The sequence below is a fragment of the Rhopalosiphum padi genome, chromosome 4 (assembly GCF_020882245.1).
Source record: "Rhopalosiphum padi isolate XX-2018 chromosome 4, ASM2088224v1, whole genome shotgun sequence".
Lineage (NCBI taxonomy): Eukaryota > Metazoa > Arthropoda > Insecta > Hemiptera > Aphididae > Rhopalosiphum > Rhopalosiphum padi.
Window position 1 is genome coordinate 53,889,386 of NC_083600.1, and position 21,701 is coordinate 53,911,086.

At 25.9% G+C, this 21,701-nt stretch overlaps 1 protein-coding gene across 1 annotated transcript; it reads right to left on the bottom strand.

Moving 5' to 3' along the window:
- Positions 1 to 3,528: 3,528 nt before the first annotated feature.
- Positions 3,529 to 21,439, bottom strand: LOC132930317 (organic cation transporter protein-like). Its single transcript, XM_060996116.1, has 11 exons — positions 21,212 to 21,439; positions 11,670 to 11,816; positions 10,837 to 11,098; positions 10,063 to 10,169; positions 9,844 to 9,998; positions 9,302 to 9,470; positions 9,019 to 9,181; positions 7,855 to 7,964; positions 7,059 to 7,273; positions 5,004 to 5,185; positions 3,529 to 3,941 (listed from the first exon to the last, which is right to left on the bottom strand). The coding sequence occupies exons 1-11, from the start codon at positions 21,220 to 21,222 to the stop codon at positions 3,789 to 3,791; spliced, it is 1,674 nt and encodes a 557-aa protein (XP_060852099.1). The 5' UTR covers positions 21,223 to 21,439; the 3' UTR covers positions 3,529 to 3,788.
- Between the last annotated feature and the right edge of the window lie 262 nt (positions 21,440 to 21,701).

Here is a 21,701-nt window from a genome sequence, read left to right on the forward strand (position 1 = left end):
GTATAAATTGTATACAAGTACACGGCACGGCGGCCCATGGGTTCCAAGCTACCTGCAACCTGACCTTTTTTCTTTTGTGTGTTTTTTATCGGAGTGTAGATATGAAGGCTGACATTGAATTGAGTCCCAAATATTGAATTGAGTCCCACAAATACTTTAGGATTATCAGAGTCGGGGTTTCATCGATTCCGCCAGTGCAGGTAGTCTAAAAACAACCTATCGATTCCGCCAGAGAAAAAATAATCTTCCTGAACATTTTACTTACATAGCTATATTATAAATATATATACCTGTATAAAAATGTTATCGCTAATTCATGATAATCTAACTTGTATACTCGTAATGATGCAAGATACCTTTATTATTTTTATTTTTTAACATTTTATTTATTTAACTAAATTGTATTATTTTATATATATATTTTTTACATATGTATATATTAATTCACATTGCATTAGTTTGGCATCATCATACTATAAAAAATATCATTGTATAACTTAAAACTATATTTGACTAAATTAATTAAATTAATTATTGAACTATTTTGTAGATACCTATATTATTATTATTGTAACATTTTATTTATTTAATTGTATTGTATTATTTGATAATGATTATTAATTTATTTTTAATATTTAAATGAATTATTGTATTATTTTATATAAATATTGTATTGTATTAATTATTATACTGATTATTAATTTATTTTTAATATTTAAATTAATTATTGAATTATTTTTTAGATATATTATTCCCCAAGGGGGTATACTCTCTCCCATACTTTATAACATTTATGCTGCTGATCAACCTACCACTCCAAACACTTAAGTAGCTGATTATGCAGACGATAAGGCAATAATTTCTATCAATTCAAATCCGGTAATAGCTTCATACAATCTTCAAAATCACCTAACCCTTATGGAAGACTGGTATACCAAGTGGCGAGTTAAAATTAACCAGACAAAATCTATCCACACTACATTTACACTGCGTCTCTCTCCATGCCCCGAGGTATCTATATATGGTACTCAAATTCCTACTTCTTCCTCTGTCAAATATTTAGGACTTACACTTGATCGCAGACTTACCTGGGCTCCTCACCTTAAATCTAAAAGACAAAATTTAAACCTACGGCTGCGCTTGTTAAAAACTTTCTGCAATAACAATAAATACACAAACATTAAAACTAAACTTCTTATTTATAAATCTCTAATCAAGCCCATCTGGACATATGGCATACAGCTCTGGGGTAATGCAAAAAAATCCAACATCAACAAGATTCAAACTTTTCAAAATATTGCGCTAAGGAAACTACTTAATGCCCCACCTTACGTCTCCAACCATTCTATACAACAAGACCTCAGGATGAATTCCGTCAAAGACGAAGCAAAAATTTATTATAAGCGTTTTCACAGTAGATTACCCAACCATCCTAACCCTCTTATAAAAAATCTGGCAATCCCTTCGATTCCGGATAATCCCGCTAGGCGTCTTAAACGCAACTGGTGTCGTGACCTGCTAAATGCATGACCCCTAGAAAATCCCCTTACTAATCTGAAACAAAATAGGTAGTGTCATCATTGGGTGGCTTCTTCCGTCATATTTTTCATGTTTTTATTACTCATATCAAATTTACTTATTGTTCTATGAATAGATTGTAAATACCTTGTAAAAATAAAAATAAAAAAAAAAAGATATATTATTATTATTATTATAACAGAAACACATTGACAGCAGCAGTTGCCAGGACGAGGTAAAAATTGGTAGGTAGCGGAATCGATAGGTTGTTTATAGACTACCTGAACTGGCGGAGTCGATAGGTCCCCATCAGAGTTGAGTCCGATCAATATTGTTAGGTTGTTTGAGTGGGACTCAAGCTTATTATTGATATATTTTGATTGTTTATATTGTTTTTAATAATAATAATAATTATTGTTATTATTATTATGTTTAATATAATAATGTTAATAATTAAATAGTGGCTGGTAAAAATTTAAATGATACAGATTTTATAAATTCAAATATCCAAATTTGCTCATTTATATATTTGTTTGTCTGCTCCCTTAAAAAGTTTTTTTTTTTAATATATCTTTACATGGTATTTTTTACTTTGCTTTTTAATTTTATATATGTGTTAGACTGTATCCCCAGAAGAGTGTTCACAAGAAAAAAAATATTTGGATGTCCCGAATGGAATGAAAAAAAAGCATTTAATTTTGAGTGACTTTTACTGTGTAGGTAGTTATTGCATTTTATCTATACGGACTCAATTCAAAGATATTAAGATAATAAGCTGGACTCAATTCAAACACATATAAATAGTATGGATTCAATTCAATATCACCGGATATGACCAGGTAGGTATGTCGTGTTATATGAGTAAATGCTGGTATGCAATAAAAATAGATACCTATTAATTACAAGTTTATAGTTGTATTAGTATAATAGTATTATAAATAATTTTAAAATAAGTAGAAATATTTTATGTTTCCCTTATTCAAAAACTATAACTCATATGTTATTTTGAATTTATTATGTTAAAAATATGATATTTCTATAAATATTGATATGTATTGACTATATAGAGAGAATGAATTACTTAAAAGTACAATTTAAAAATAACCAATGTATAACTAATATATGTATATCTCTATAATTTATAGTGTGCGACATCATACATCATAATATTATGATCAATGTGTGTAATTTTGTCTCTGTCATAAGATATGAAATATTATGTAGTTTGTCATTTTGAGGGGCCAGATTTTACCGGAAAAAAATTGTGAGTCACCTGAGACCTGACCTTAAACCTGACCTGGAATCGATGCTATATTGGCGAAGAATCGGACGTTTTGGCGCCAACAGTTCAGCACCGACGTTTCATCGAAATTATTTATATTAAATGATAGTCTTTTTTTAAATACATTTTAAATGTATATTCAATTAATAATTTTATGATTTTTTTATTTTATTTATATTTTGACTATAATTATACTAAATATAGAATACTACGGCATTTTTTAAATTTAATTAGTATCTACTATCTAGCAGGTACTGAAGTAGACCCAGGAGAGTTTACAATCGCCCGTCAATTCGACGATGTCCGTTCGCCCCGTGACCATTTCAGCGACACAACAATGTACTTTTCGGCGCGTGTTACCGTAATCAATTCGACTATTCGGCAATGTGTTTATTAATTTCTATAATATACATTGTCTCGCCGTGTGACGAGCGGTATAGAAATATTATTTACATTACATATCTAACCTATATAAGTTTCTTTAATAAAAATAATTTGTACCTATGCACAACCATATTTATACAAGCTAATATTCTTGGTAGTTAAAGCTATAACATGATAAATAGAAAAATTTAAGAAATACTGTATAATGATAATAATTGTACAGTTAAATAATAAAAATTATTTAGTACCTATCATTTCATTTTTCAAAAACACGTTTAACATAAATCCATATTAAAATAGTGTAAAATATTTTGAGTTTTTTTCAAATAAGTCTTAAAAACACATTTATCAAAACATTACATAAATACAATTTTATTGTGTGTATGTATGTCAAAATGTCAACGAAACAAATACATTTTATACATATACACTGCGTCAATATAAACCTATTGACGTTTTGTTTTAAACACAATACATCTAACTTCAAAATAACTTATAAATTATTATGTGAATAAATTAAATTGGCTTTAATTTTTCTTAAGATTTTTTAAGACATTGCATTATGCGTTTGAAAAAATATACAGTCTGACGTCGTAGATATTAATCAACTGGTAGAGTTGCCAATTTGTTCAGCTTCCAAAACTGTGTCTGGCATTTTTTTATTGAGAGTTTCTGGAAACAGTAGTGCGAGTAATCCAGATAGTAGAGCAGATCCGCTGAAGAGTAGTAACGGCGACAATTCACCGAAATAAGTAACCTAAACATAATCATAATACAATAAATTATAACATACCTATATTGAAATAAAAAAAAAATTAATCAATGAGCATGCCGCTATCTCTATCTAACTGTTTTTACACGTATCTGCTTAGTTAATATTTATTAGGCAATAGGTATTAAATACAATGCACATGTTTACATGTATACCAACACTTTATTTAACTATTTTATATAGTAAAATAACTAAATTAAGGATAATAAATTAAGGTTTAAATCTATAGGTACTTTTATTTTATTTTATTGCTATTTTAAAATGAGCAATACAATTTATATACAAGCAGGAGTAAACTAGCATTGCTTTTCACTGAGGTAAATCCTTGTATCGAAAAGCAAGAGTACAAAATAAAAAAAATAAACATGAAACATCGAAGAGAAAAATACAAAATTTATACAATTAAAAATAGGTTATAAAAAATCAAATAACATAAATTAAATGTTTAGTTCTTGACTTGATTATGCTAAGTAAAGAAAAATGTAGAAGAAAAATAAAGCACTCATGTATCCTAAAATAATTATCTTATAAGTTATTGAAAAACCAGTTTTTTAGCAGAAGTTTAAAATGTAAATAGTTATTACTTGATAGTCTATTTTATATTGTTGGTAATTCAAGTATCTATCACTTCTTTAATATAGTATTACCGCGGAAAGAATCTTTTTTATTGCTATTGTATAGACCCAGCTTAATAAGTGATGGTGAGATCGGTCATTAAATTTATTGTTTATGTCTTGTTATATATAATATAGATACCTAGATCTACCGAGTGGCTGAAGTGAATTGTATTATTGTAATTGATGGATTGCAGGTACGTGTGTATATTATACATTATATTTTATAATAAGTGAAATAACTAGATACCTACATTATTTTTGTGAACCAATATAAACAACAATTATATTAGATATATTTTAAAACTCCTTGAAAAAAATTATTATTTCGTACAATGATATAAAAAATTAGGCCATAATTGACTCACACTTCACACATTTCCCCTTGTATGTCCCTATATAGGTAACATATATTAATCATAAGTATACTTACTAATAATGGAGTTTGTGGTGCCACCATCGAACCGATTCTGCCGAACATGGAGCATATGCCAAGCAAAGAATGTCGGATTTCCGTTGGGAACATTTCGGCGGTGTACATGTACAGTATTACGAATGAAATGGTTATTGAAAACTTTCCAATCAGGTATAGGAGTACATTTAAGATGACCGCGTCTAGAAAGAAAACAATAATTTGTCATAGTCAGACAATAATAATTATATTATATCATTACGATATTACACAATTTGTTTGACGTTTTTAGGTCATACCTACCAACATCGTGGACAACAAAAAGACAATATTAAAATTAGCCAATAGCCTATCCATACATTACCCGATTACCCCATCACAATCTACAACCAATAAGACGAATATCTTCTTTAAAATACAATTCATCTTTCTATAAACTAATTTAGTAAAAATTTTAGTTTAATTTAATAAAATTATTGAATTTTTTAGTCGATAGTTATTAGGTCTCCCATTAATAAATTATACATAGTACAGACGTACAGTGGTACCTATATTATAGGGACTGCTCTCAATTTTCTACAAAATTAACTAAAATATAAACAAAATGTGTAATAATCACTTATTTGCATCAGTTTTTTGAAATGCGTTTGTAATTTGCACCACACCAGGATATATGGTATATGAATTATAATTTGTATCAACATTTAAATGATTTATTCTTTTGATAGTAAACTATAAGATAATATTATGAAGGCGCGAGAACTGAAAAGCTATTAAGCTAATAACATTGAATATTCTATTTTAGATTCTGAGCGGTTATTTTATTAACTTACCTATCTACGCCGGCGAATAGTATGTAATTATTGACTTTAAAGCTACGAGTACTTATAAAATAACAATAATAATAATATAATATATGAAAAACGTAATTAAAAATAATAATAATAATAATAATAATAATAATGAATAATATAATAAATGCATATGTTTTGACAAAATTTAATAAACGTAACACTGCATGTGTGATAACGCGATTACGACGGATCGGACGTTAAATTGTGTTACAATGAGAAGATAATAAGTAGCAGGTAATTAGAAATCTCAAAAAATGATTATTGTTATTTATGTTGCAACATCAATGAGGGTACATAACGACATAATACAAAATAATTGAATATATAGATACTTTTAGACTTATCCTGGTGCAAATTATAAACACTGCTTTTGACAGTTAATGCGACAATGTATATTAAAAATATTCATACTGGGGACCTATGTAAATAATAGCTTATTTGCTTATTGTTATTGTGCTTTGTGATCCGGATGATATACGATTCTACACAATTTACCTTTTTACTTACTTGATTCTGCACATTTTGGTAAAACAAAAGATTTTTTGATCTGATTAGAATATAGCACGATTCCGCATACAAATTTTATTGTAAAAACAATAAACGAATTAGTTAACATACTGAATAAAACAAATAATTAAAAATAAAGTAGGGAGGTATATAAAAAATAAAATATTATTAGACTTTCATTTTCATTTTTCAATTTATGATAAAGGTTAATAAAAAGCACCTAATGATTATTTGTTTTTAAAAGCTAAAATAAAATAAAAACAACAAAAAAATAGTAAAAATGAGTCAAAATTGATTAAAATAAATAATTAAATCAAAGTTTATTAATTTTTTTTTCCTTGTTATATAGGGCCTACTTTTGATAAAAAAAAAAAAATGCTGTCGAGTGTAGACTGTTCAGATAAACTTGAATTTAGGGTAAAACCTTTCTATGTTCAAAATTATTCTTAAAATACAACTGGTAACATCGCAAATTTATTTTGTGTGGAATCGTGTGAATAAAAAGGTATATGTGGCGTAAACGTGCGCGTAATGCAGAATCGTAAATACCGTGTGATTCTCTGTCTTTTTGGAATGTGCATTTTTCCCATCCCATCTACCCGGACCCAACAAGGAAAACACTTACAACGAGACAAGCATTATAAAGCCGCCGTGAAAAAATAAAGACCACTCACTTATAGTGGTCACTGAATACTATTTGTATTATAATAATTACGTTTTGGGACGAACGCGATAGAAATGCATAGACTACTGCACACCAAAAGCGTGGCGCATTGCGACTCTCTCCGACCACAGTTGTTCATGATTTTGATCACCAAAAACAACGCCGGGATTTCAACAAGACTGCACAGAATGAAGTTCCCGTACCGGTTTCCCACTATTGAACCCGAGCTCATCGACAGGCCGTAGTATATGAGCGTGTTGATCATCCTGAGTACAATATCAATAATAATGAATAATGATACACAGAAAATATATGAAATGCAATAAATTGTGTAGCCGCAGCTTACAACAGAGATGCATTTAGTGATGCTTATATAGGTTAAATATATTTTAAGCACTTTATTTTGTAAAGAAATATTTTCGTTTATAATTATTACCATTACTATGAATATTAATATTTATATATATATATATAATATAATGAATGTAGTAACTATTATTTAACCACTATTATAGGATCTGAAATTATTTTCTAATCATTAAAAATTAATTTTTACAGCGGTGTAACTACTACTGTTGGTGAAACTAGAATTATCGAACAAGTGTTGGTGAGAGGAGAAGGTGATAGTTATAATAAATACTTCAATAAAATATTGATTCATTAAGTACTAAATTCAAATTTGAGAACATCAAATGTATGATGTGTAACATTTAGTTTTCTCCATACTTTTATTTTAAACATATTTTAAATAAATTTATATAATATGGCTAACTTCATTAAAAAAATAATTGAAAATGAAGAAAAATAATACAATACGGGAATATATATTATTGTATATGTACTTTACCAACAGAAGGAACAGTTGATTAATCGGAATATTATACGCTTAGAAGTCATAGCACGTTTAAACGCTTGCTGGCTTGAACAGCTGGTCGTCCTTCTCTTCCTCGTTTCCTCCTAAACATAACAATAGAATATGATAAACATAATATAAAATTGTTTGATAGAGACGGCCCTAGATTTTATGTAACATAGAAAAAGTAATTTTCTCGATGTCTTGTTTTTTCAATCAGTACATTTGTACATCAATTTTAAATTATTATATATTGTATATTAACATAGTAATAATAGTATATATTAAGCAATATTATCATTTAATTTTTTATTATTAATGAAACCTTTAAATACCGGACACACTTGGTCACCGAAATTTTGTTCACTATTTGGAGTTGTCTGATATTTAGAGATGGGAAGGGAGCTAAATAACAAATGAATATGATTTTTTTATGAATTTATAAAAAATGTATCAGTCCAGTGAGGAAAATGAATGCCTAGAATCGCTAAAAACCGTGGTGTGGAAGGCACGGGGGGAGGGGGAAACGTCCAAATACCATTATTATTATTGTTTATTTTGATATCTTTATAATTTGGTGTCGGGTTATGTGTTCGAAAATAATATATTCTAATGAAATGTGTTCGAAAAATTATATGTTCGGATAAAATTTTTGTTTGAATGAATTTGTGTTCAAAAACTTTATAATCATTATATTTATATAGATATCTCACTCAATTTTCAATATCTATATAGTAGGTATATTAATAGTCATATGTTACGACTATTGGGCCGGTAACTAGTGAAAGATGGTTAGACGTGTATTATAATAATATTAATATAATATCTGAAGAGGTATTCTGGAAACAACACGAAGAAAGAATTGAAAATTTAATTCTAAGATTTAAAAATAGTGTTCAAAAACATTGAGTTTTTAAGACGCATTGCATACAATTTAAACTTTTAACTTGACGATATATACATTTATACAAACATATTTTTACTTTTTAATAATTTATATAGGTATATATATTTTTTACAATTAATTATATTATTCGAACAAACATTTATCCCAAAGAATTCTTTATCGAACACTTATCATTCGAACGTATCATTTTCGAACACATAACCACTTCTGTTATCGTGAATTAATCATAATACGGATGTGTATATATTTACTATTTCGATCTCTTTTTCATTGGTGCTTCTAAACGCCTCAAGCTTTTTCAGACTTTCCTCTGATAGTTTTTTTCCGTTGAATTTTGCAATGTATTTCAATTCCTCTATGGCCTCGTTGATTTTTCCCGCGGTGATCATCCAGCGAACGGACTCTGGAATAATTCTGCGTACAAACGCCAAATTATGATGGTTTATAGTAATATAATATTATAGTATACGCAAAAGATTGGTTGTAGGTATTTATTTATAGTATTGATAGTAATTCAAATACAATTGTATTTACGTGTAGGCCAACGCGAAACACAATCCTGGTAAGTTTACGAATATCAAGAATTTTCTCCAGTCTTGAACGTACCAAAACAATACTCCGACTAATGCCTCGCCAATTGGATAGTAAGCGCTTAAAACGGTACTTGCAAAAACTCTGTGTTTGGCACCAACAAGCCCGATACCTATTGAATACATTTTTTTTTTGTTAGACATGCTGTTGAATTAATTGCCAAAATAATATCGAATGTATTAGGTGCCTGTAATAGATAATGTGATATTCAAGCATAGGTGGCTAAACTGCATTTCAGTGAAATTAACAACAAATATTAATTGATATCGTTTCTAAAATGTATGTAATGCAATACGAAAATTACAACTTTATTATTTTCTTACATGATCAGGCGTGTATTAGATTTTTTTTAAATATTTTAAGATATAAGCGTACTTATATTTGATAAGTACTCGAAAAAACAAATCAGAAATAAAGTATATACGTTATTAATTTCTTAATAATAATGAAAATCAATGCAAGTTGAATTTTACTAAATCTTTTACCCATTATAAAAGTGGCACTGTAAACTCCACCGGAAAAAAAAGCATCAAAAAATTCCAATACCAGGAACATGGTGTAATTTATTGACAACCCACGTAAAATTCCACACGTTGCTGCTAATACGCTTCCGATGATAATAATGTTTTTCCTGCCGTACCTTAACACAAAGTATCAATTAATTATTTTTAGTTTTTATCAACTAAATATTTTTTTAAACGTACTTGTCTGACAAAAAACCGGATATGGGTAACGAGAAAAACTGACCAATGTTGTTGAGGCTCCCTACGATTGTCAGTTTCCATTTGTTATTTTTGCAAAATATGTTGAACTGTTTTACATAAATGATAATAGTCGCGTTAAACTATCGATCGATACTGTATTGTGAATTATGATTTATGAAATAGGATACTAGTATAGGCAGTGCAATAATTATATAGGTGAAAATCATGATTAGGTTAAAATAGTTGAAAATGTGTTTTGAAATATTTCTTTCAATATTTAGAATTAGCGGAGATGAAAATGGCCTTGTTTCATATTTGATTGTAAATTCAATATTGTAACGTTTCATTTTCGAAGATCAGATATAATGTCGAAGAAATTGTTAAAGTTAGTACTAAGTTTAGGAGTTTATAAAAATTTGAAATTATTTTATGTTTTTGGAACAAAAATATTTTTTGTATTTTGATTCATTATCATAATTTTGATACAATTTTTGACAATAATCTCTAAAATTCACCTTTTGATGATAATATAATACAACATTAAAAATGATAATATGAGTATTATCGTCATTTACCACAAGTTCAATATAACAAACACAATTTATCTATAAGTAATATACTGACATATGTAGATTACAATAAATATTATTATTTATTTTTAAATATCGTGGCAGCCAAAGCTTCCCATTTATACGACTAGGGCACATCAATAATATATATGTAATATTATAATTTATAACATTATCGATTTATATATAATATATTGTTAAATACCGCAGAAACTATCGTTGTCTCCCCACCGGATTCGAAAACGAATTCTTCGCACTGCACGCTCAAAGACTTGTTAAAGTCGCTGTCGTCACATCGGAAGATGCGTTTGTCGGTTTTGTTGGTGTCGACCGAATTATGTCGTACGTACTGCGAGCATTTAGCCAGCCGATGGTCGTCGTTATCAAACGGTACGGTCCGGTTCAGCCATATTGGCCAGTAATCGACAGTTGTCTCAGAAGCCGAATCACATCCGTTTATCAGACATCTGCACGGCGGACAAAAAAGTGAAACAACGGTGATGATTATTTAAGGGGGAATATCCGATCATTCTTAATAGTTCTATATTGCCCTTTTAATAATGTAATTATTATTAATAAAATACAACTATTAGTCATAAATAATGAGTATTTTATTTATTCAGCAAGTAAAATTACTTCAAACATAAAAATTTATAAAATTTATTTAGTGGTTTTAATTTAAAAACTACGATTGAGACAATTTGTATTTTTTAAACACTTGATAAATTTTTAATTTTTAATCGATTAGATTTTAAAAGTTTACTTAAATATCAGTAAGTAAATCATTGCTTTTTTTTATTTATGCACTGGTACAAATTAAAACTAATGTAATAAGAATAAAATATATAATGTTGATGATATTTAAAGTAATTTTCACTTGCCAAAAATTAAAATTAAAGTGTTAAACATAATTTTTTATTTAATCAATAATATGTGTATTAATTACACAGAGAATGAGATAATCAAAAATAATTATCGGATGTTTCCACTTAAACCTAGTAAGGATGGTGTTTCAGACAGAAACAAAACAAAAAAAACCTGTAGTTCATGTCTCCCGTAGTGAACACGAACGACATGGTGGACGACGCCGTGAATAGTAACGACAGTCCGAGAAAAAATATATAAAGTTTTTGATAGTTTCCAAATTCGCCCACCTCTTCTAATAATCCATCGATGTCGATCGTTCTATAATAAAAATAACAAAAATAATTGAAGATAGAACAGATAAATACATTCTACAAGACGTATAGTGTGGTATCAGTATGCAGTGTATCACAGAATAATTATTTTATCAAATAATAATAATTTAACATTAATTCTTTATTTGAGTTTAAGTAATGAATACAATTTATATTAATATAATATTGTAATATTCTTTCCAAAGTAATGTACAGTATAATGAATCTTTATTTTTAAATTACTGTTTTAGTAATGGAATTATATACTTATTATTTTTGAATGTGATTAAATATAGTTTCATTACTGTACAGTAATTTCGTTATAATAACGAATAATTTGCATTAGTTTACTTTTAAGATTGAGAAATATATTTATTATATTATTTTGTATTGGATACGGATGCTCCTGTGTCGACCTGTCGACGATACATCCACTGATTTTTATATAAAAAAGTGCAATATAATAATTAAAAAAAGAGGTATAGGTACAGGAAAATAGGAATGAGAGTAAGATGGTTATCAATAACATTGTGTAAAATTGTACTAATATTTTTTGTGTACGTTAAGTATATACGCAAAGGTACCTCCAATTTTAAATAAGGGTATGAACATTTCAAGTAGGCCAGTAAATATTTTTACACCAGACTACTTGAATTATAAAATGATTTGATGTAGGACTTTTTAATGAACCAATTATAATTTATAAACAATTTTAGTAGTAGTATGACGTAGGTATGTATACATAGTGTTATTATTATAAGTAAAATATAAATAAAATAAGACACTATAAAAGCATTTTATTATTATAAAAAGTAAGCAATTTAAAATCAGCAAAATTTTATAAAGCTAAGATAAACACCAATAAACCAATAGTTATTCGAATTTATATTAATGTTTATTTATATAAACAAATTTATCAATAGTGAACAGACAACAACCGGGTCTAAATAAATTGTGGTTGCACCCAAAAACTGCAAACTTCTGATTTTGACTTCAAAAATAGAAAAATAGACTAGAATATTACAGACTTGGGTAAGTACACGATAAAGAAAATAATACTTTTAGAGTATATAAAATATACTATAATACGTATTGAAATTTCACGAGAAAAAAATTTAAGTATGGTTTTTGTCTTTTTGATGTGATTTTTAATAATAATAAAAAAAAACAATTCATTAATAATTTAAATAATAGGTGCAATTTTTAATATAAATTAAAAGAAATAATGGACTTTTTATGTTTGGAATTCCCAACTATTCTGTTAAAATAAGAAAGGCGATGCAATATGGTAATATATTCCCCAAATGCATTATACATTTATAACATATTAAAAAGATCTCGCCAACACATTGCAATATTTTAAAATACTTAGCTCATACATATATTATGCTAAATTTCCAAACCCGTTAAATAATTAATAATCTCACCCAAACATGAACCACATACATTTTAATGTTCCTGGCTAATTTATTATAAACATAGGACTAATATGAAAATTAATATTGAATTTATATAGGACGGTTTTCGTTTGGGTGAATTTGTAAAAATTGCAATGTTTTTGTGTAATTTAGCATAGTTTATTTGGGAGAATGATTTTAAAATATTGTAATAGGTAGGTCCTAAGAGCGTTTGAGCTCTCTTTTTTTTTATTATCCTGTGATGCGTTTGTGCAGTATTTCACCTTGACATTTTATGACATATAGGTGTCATATATACTTATCTTAACTTGTTTAAATATTTTTGTTTATCGTATTTAACTTTTCTTCGAGTGTTGTGAATATTTTTCTATATTTTTTATTATATAAAGTGGTACTGACTGCTAAACTGCTAACCAAACGTCTCATAATTGTGGTCCGGCCGGAGATATGGAAAATTACAGGGTGATTAGAAAATCAACTACTATTCTTAAAAATTACGACACCACGCCGCCACAGTTGATATATTTTTACTGAACATATTATTATCTATAGTCTATACTATACTCGCTCAAACACAGTATAAGAAGCTCTCTTATATACGTTAAATGAAAATCGTAAAAAAACATTATTTTTATTACCTATACGGGTAAAAACGTAATTCGCTCTAACGCATTACGCTTATACATTATAGTTTTTAAATCCACCCCCTTTCCTTCTATACGGCACCTAGAAATAATATTGTGAATATTTTAAAACGGATATTTCACTGTATTTTTTTGTACGATGGGCTTAATAATATTTTTTATAGTTTGGTTTTAACTTCAGTTTTAATATACCTATACAGAAAACCAAAAAAAATTGGAGTTTATCAATTTACTTAAATATTAAATAAGCAAATGTTTTAATAGCATATAGTATAATATTAGTACAATACAAGTTTTTAATACTGTTTTTTCTTATTCTTTGGATTTTAAAGGTTTAAGAAACAATATCAGTTCTAAAAACCTACGTCGATTCTATGAACGTCTATTATCAATTCTAAAACAAATATCGCTTTAATATGAATAATAGATATTATGCAATTGAAATACCTACACATCCGATATACGTATATATAATAGATTAATAATGAATAAAAACTCAATGAAAAAAGTTTAATAATCTATAAATCCCGGAATTGATAAAAGTAATTTAAACGAATAGGCTAAAAGTTTATGTTATTTTTATTAGCAAGACTATAGATTAGAATAAAGTAAACATAAAAAAAATATGTTTTATGTGAGAGGATTGAATTATTTTATAACAAGGTTATAAAATATTACTTATTGGCATTGATCTATAGATTAAAAATTAAGACACAATAACCAAAAACTCGATTAACTTATTGGGAGGTACTGAGTTGAAACCTCGTTTTAATAATCTCTATTATTTAATAATCTAATTGATCTTAATAAATAAATTAAATAAAAAAAATCCTTATTTGTTAAATATACTGAAAATACTGAAAAAATTAAATACATACATCAATAAAAAATTTCTTTTTTTCTGATGTGAATCACTTTTTTTTTATCATAAATTGTTAAAGAGACGGTTTTTGAAATATTTTTATGTTTATAAATTGAAATTCAAACTAGTAATTTTTAACTTCTGAATTATTTAATATTCTGTACTAAAGATAATCGATGATGATACTTAAGGGATATGGGGCTATGATCATTTGAAAGTTATAAAAATTTCCATTTTATTTTTTGTGAAAATTGTCAGTAATAAGTGCTAGACTAAATATTAAATTAATTCTGTATTTTAAATAAAATTATCATTAAAAGGTTTACTATAATTTTTAATAATATAGGTAAAAAAATTTAAGACAAATATAAATTTAGATGCATTAATATTAAAAAAACAAAATTTATCTGCTTAGAAATTTACAATTAACAGATTTTGTATAGGTGAATGCGTTATTAAATTCGATAGTATGTATCGAAATATTTCAAAAATTATCCTGTTTTGGAATATGAAATTACAAGTGTATGTTGTCATTCAAAAAGATAAAATACTAAAAAATGTTAACGTTAAAAAAATGTAAAAATATAATTTTTTCGTAAATATTGTTTCACATTGACATCAATTTATGTAAAAATTTCAAAAAAGTTTAGAATTAATAAACCTATATTTCTAAATGGATCAATTGTAGACTATAATAGACTAGTCAAATAGTTGAGTATTATCTTGGCTAGGTACGTAATATATTATCATTGGTAATTCTGTTATTATTAATTATAATATAATTATATTGTTATGGAAATAATGTTTGAAACTAATTCAATTAACAATATTGTTCGACTCAGTAGGAGTAAAATAATAATAATTTTATAAATATTTAATATTATTAGGTACGAATAAATTATACATTATGTTGGGTAATAGGTATTCATTTAATTAAATTTCATCTAATCATCGAAGTCCACATAAATAACGCTTGTGCTTGATTAAAATTATTTAATGACGACTTACTTTGTTGTCGTATAAAGCTGTATTTGACCACATATCATTATAAAGGTACCATTAACTATATTTTAATATAGTCTGTGTACCTACTAATTGTTTATACATTACATATCAATTTCAATAATAGTACAATTATTGTTAATCGATGTCTAAATAATTGTGTTGGGAAAAGTAAAGGTTAAAGTTTAGCGAATAATTCATATTATGTAGGTACGCTTCATTTATTCAGTTTTTTCTCCGATTATATCATTAACAATAAATAATAATAATATACATCATGTACCAATTACACAAAAAACATTTATAGGACTTTTCAAATTCGCAATATCGACATTCATAAAATCTACGTATTGATAACAACATAGTGTACGCTAATTATAATTACATGCCTATATCTAGTAATAATAATAATTATGACTGTACATACGTATGTGATGTATAATTATTGAATATAATGTACCTACTTACGCGCCGGTGGAATGATAGTAAGTTTTCGTTTTTATTTAATTTAAATGAAAATACATTACTAATGGTATAGTATTCTGTATTATTATACACGTGTATATATTTAAATGTTTACGCGTAAAATGTTGTAATCATTCATTTGTCATGCAGATAGGTGGACAAGCATAGTTTACAATTGAATAATATAGACATATAGTAAAGATAAATATTATGCCACCGCCGCAGCACTATTAATCTCTAAAAATGTATAGTTATTATCGGCTCACCTGTTTCGGTGTATAATATAATATTATTTGAAACAGGAAATAGTCGAGTTTAACTTCATTATTTATTTTTTTTTTTTGCATATTTCATTATTTTTATGCATAGTCGAGCAAATATTTGATAAAAATCCGATAAATTACTGTTTTTCAATTGTAAATTATGCCTGCTCACCTATATATTAAGTATAGTTACAGGTGACAATGGTTGACAACATATGATTTGACAATCCACTATTTTATGACTGGTCACTAAAATAATATTTTAAAGATCAAATTGGTTTTTCAATATTAATCAAGATCACACAGTAAATAATTTATAACTTTTTGCTTTGAGAGCTTTGTATGCGTATACGAAATGACCCAAAATTATTGGGGTTATATTACTTTCTTGAATGAATTATTGAAGATTTAAATAATATGATTACATTTATATATTATATTTTAGGTAGGTACATTTTATGAATTTTCAAATAACATGTTTAACATTTATGCATTACAAGGTCTGACTACAGGTCCAAGTAATGTATACTAATGTTAATAAATTATTCTATTGCACACGTACAGTGAAAATCACGTAAAATTTAATATATGTAATATGTAACACCAATTTTTGTAAGATAATCATAATTTTATTATCAGAGATAATTAGTTCCTTTAAGCTCAGATAACACAATATAATGTCTATAGTAATAAAATAGGTAAATCTAGATAAAAATACGTTTTTAATTACGATAAAAAAAACTAACTATAGGTAATAATAATTATGCTATTGTTATAAAATATTTTTAAATAATGTTTTTGACTATATATTAATTTCTATTTTAGTAATTAAGGTAGATAGGTACAATTTAAATTTACTTACAATCAATAATGCATCGAAAAGGGAATTATACATGGTACTTATTATGTAAATTAATAAAATATTAATCTAATGAATTATTTTTAATTGCGTCTCGACTAAAAGCTTAATTTTCGATGCCGATTGTTTCATTGGAGAATGTCCAGCAGACAATAATTGTTTTTCCCAAAATGTGATAAAGCGAAATTCCAGTGTTTAGTTCGGGAAAAGTGGAAAGCCCCCGCAACTGACTAAATCATATTTAATATACAAGAATGTAATGATAATATGTTTCGACTAATATATAAAATTTTAACAAGTAGATGAGTTACTTTCATGTTGTTCTATGAAACAATTTGACGAATATACCTACATAGATAGCAAGAACAGAAAATAAATATTAATTACCATACATGGATAGAGGTATTTTCATAAGAAGCGAAGAAACAGAAATATAACAAAATATTGTACCATGTATTTGAGGCACGTGCAAGAAGAACATTTCAGTCTTGGTCAAATTGCATTACTTTTCCGCGACTGAAATATCTCACCTCCTGTCATTATTACACAGTAGTACAGCACACACTAAATTATTTTAAATCTTTTGTATCTATAGGTCATATTATAACGTTTGTTCTCTAACAGATTATTGTGGGTGATTATTTTAATAATAAACACTCATCTAGATTACATCACTCATTCTCAAAAACGGAAAATATAACTACTAGTGGTTATGAAAGTATTTATTTTTGCATAATTTGAAGTAATTTAAAATTAAAATATTTTTTATAGTTTTTATCGGTCATTTTTTTTAAGTTTTTGCTTTTATTAAATCACTGCAAAATTTATAATTTTATATTTCTTAGAATTGTTTGATATTCGTTTTTATTTATTGAAATTCACATAAAAATATTCGGAATTGGCATGTAGATATTCTAAAAATGTAATAACCTATGATGATAAAAAATATCATGAAAATATTTTTTTCAAAATTATTATTTTCCGATGATTTCAAATTATGTAAATACGTGTTTTTAAATACGTTAATATTTTTTGAGTAGTTGCTGTACAAAGAATCATCCTGTTAGGATAGGTACATAAGATGTAATATTATTTTAATATTTAATGTCATTATTAATTCTTACATTTGACCATTGATACGAATAGTTTACATTTATTACCTACTGATAATTTAAAATGTTTATACAACAAAAATCACACACTGATAATTGCTATCAAATTGTTTACATTACATTTCAATATTTATTCTTATTGGAATATAACAGAAAATGCTTAAATGTATAGTAATAATATGTTGTAATAAAAATTTTAAAAATAATTATTCACTTGTATTAAATACCCAGTGTTTTTCATTAATCACAGGATTGAAGCGAAATTCAATATTAGATATTAATGAATACAAAATATGATCCCATTATAGAATCATTTACGTTTCGGCGTATACAGACATTTAAATGTATTAGAGTTCAATTACATTTCCGCGATCGCAATAATCTTATTTTACTGTCTCTTATTGCAAATTGCTGTTTTCTAGAAATGTATTATCATTATTTTCCTGTATTATATGATAATTGTTAATTTATTTCCAGAAACTCATAATTCGTAGTAAAGGATAGTAAAACAGTAAAAAAGTAAAAAAGGTTATCATGATCGTGGAAATGCAATTTAACTCGACAAAATTAATAATAATTAAACGATAAAATTATTTTAATTTTAACCAATATAATTATAATAAAAAAGTACATTTGTGCTACATATTTTATTTACAAATTGTATTAAAATTGTCTTCGTAAAAAAGCAAGTAATATATTATGTTTCAGTATGAAATAATTTATTAAAAAATACATAAAATGTTAAACAGTTAGGTATTTATTTTCGTATTATTTAGATGTAATAATATGTATAAATAATTTTGAAACGTAATTAATAATTAGTAATTGTTTTTCATCAGTATTTTTTTTAAAATTGGTGGTTTTAAATGTAATGTAGAAAACTAATTATGTTGTAAATTAAATAATGTAGGTACCTACATTATAGTGATTCGACGTGAAGTGGTGAACACCACGTATAACAAGACTTATAAAGTAACTTATTAACATTTTTTTCTTTCTATTAATTTTCGTCTAGAAATTTAAATTATTTTCTTTGCCTAATAAAAATATTATCAATCGTATTAGTACCATTTATCTTAATAACTATTGCACAATTTTTAAATGTTGATAAATCGTTGCCTTGGATTTAATATAAAAATTGTAGTTGAGTTTAAAGGATTTATTATAGTTTATAACATTTTTGAAATAACTGTTATATTAAAATTTGATTAAAAAAAATTGACTTAGTAATATACGTTAATTTCTTAAAATTTAGTTCTTCTTAACTGACAGCACCTACCATTAAAGTATTAAAGTATATGACTAAATGATTTTTGGGTGAACATTATTTTCAAAAATTTTAACATTATAACTGGAATCTAATTCAAAATAAATTAATTTTTATAAAGTAAATATTTGTACAATTTAGTTAAATTTATAGAAACAAAAATAACTTTCAAAAATTAAAATTAATTTGACTTTAACTTAATAATTTGTTATTGTTTGGTCTTGCATTTTAATATAATATTAAGATTTAAGAGGATATGATAATGATTTACGTGTTGTCTGTTTTACGAATAAATTTCTTAGCAAACTATATGTTCAGTACCTATATCTAATTAATTTTACCCTTTCATTTTTAATATTCGAATAAATTTATCTATTATAAAATATAAAGATAAAGAGATAAAAATTTTATCCATGACTATACCCAGTAGGACTTTTTGGTTAGGTTAGGTTTTTAATTTGGAAACAATTTTTGAGAATTTTAAATTTTTCAAAAAAATGTACAGTATATAAAATACTTATTACTTGATTCAAAATTTAAAATACCTGTGGACTCTAAATTATTGCTTTACCATAAAATTTGATAATATATCAATTTAATTTACTGTTACATTAAAATTAAAAATAACAGTGAATATGATTATTTTTAAATTGAAATTTGATGTATTGTATGTTTGTGAGAAGGAATCAATGCGGGTACAATGAACCTTCCTTTTAATTATTCTAATAACTAAATAAATTAGTTTTAACTAAAATACATTGAATATCGTTGACATTTTTTTAAAAAAGTAATTTATTAAAATTAAAAAAAAACATTAATAAATAAATTACACTTGGGATTTTTTTTCGACTATAGCGAGTTAGTAGTTACCCATATTATAATTAATTATATATACAATTATTATAATAATTGGTTCCTTAGTAATGTCTTAAGACTTATATTTTATACAATTTAAATGGATATTAATATTAAACGTTTACTTGGGTGAGTAGTTTTCACATATTCCTTGTACCCGAAAGGTCTTAATTATTATCTGATAAATAATATTGTTAATATTATTTATCAGATAATAATTTTATGTAAAAAATTCTCAAAAAGTTGCATGCAATATATTTCTGTTTAAAATATATCTATTGTTAATTAGAAAAAGATAGACATAAAATATTTTGATTTTTGTATTTATTATTTATTACTACTTTTTTTTTTTAAGTTCAAGCTTCGAACGATGGGCTTTATTAATTGTTATTGTTTCTTTTTTTTAAAAAAATACGAGTACTATTACTATAAAAATAATATTTAAGGTTTTGGCTAGTATGAGGAAAAATATAGTTATCTATTTTATTTTTGAAGTTATTTTCGATTTTCTATCAAATTTAATAAAATACAAGTGCAATTTAAAATTGTCCTATCAAAAATACTATTGAATAATAAATTAATTTTTCAGTAATTATACATTATATTTTATTTATATCCTTATATTATATACTATTACTTTATTATATCAACATACTTTTTGGTCATTTCTCCGGCTTGTTTCTGTATACTTATTCTTCCAATAAAATTAACTTATTTATTCAAACAACGAGAGTAACGAATTCAAATATAATACCATTTTTATTGATTTTTTAATTGTATTATTTATATTAACTGATTTAAAATCAACGAAAGTAAGTTAGTTAAGTAATATAAACAAATTTCACGACGTACACTTACAGGATTTACAATATGTACTAGTTGTACAAAATATTATGCTTCCATTCATCCCGAAGGATCCCCCCACTCTAAGCGTAAAATAATGAACTACAATAATTTCTATGATTATTATTACTATTCTGATAACACGTGATAACTTTAATTCATTACGCTGGATTACAGATCGTACGAGTGACGAATTTATTGCAAATTGTGATATTAATGGTTTGTACAATTCAAATAGTTGATCACAAGATAAATATTGCTTATTATTAGTTTATTAATTAATTTTTACCGTTTGTTTTAAA

Coding starts and splice junctions, on each gene's coding strand:
- LOC132930317 (XM_060996116.1), bottom strand. Junction 9,999..10,062: donor TCCGGTTTTTTGTCAGACAA/GTACGTTTAAAA, acceptor CTTTGTGTTAAG/GTACGGCAGGAAAAACATTA. Junction 5,186..7,058: donor TATCGCGTTCGTCCCAAAAC/GTAATTATTATA, acceptor TTTTCTTTCTAG/ACGCGGTCATCTTAAATGTA.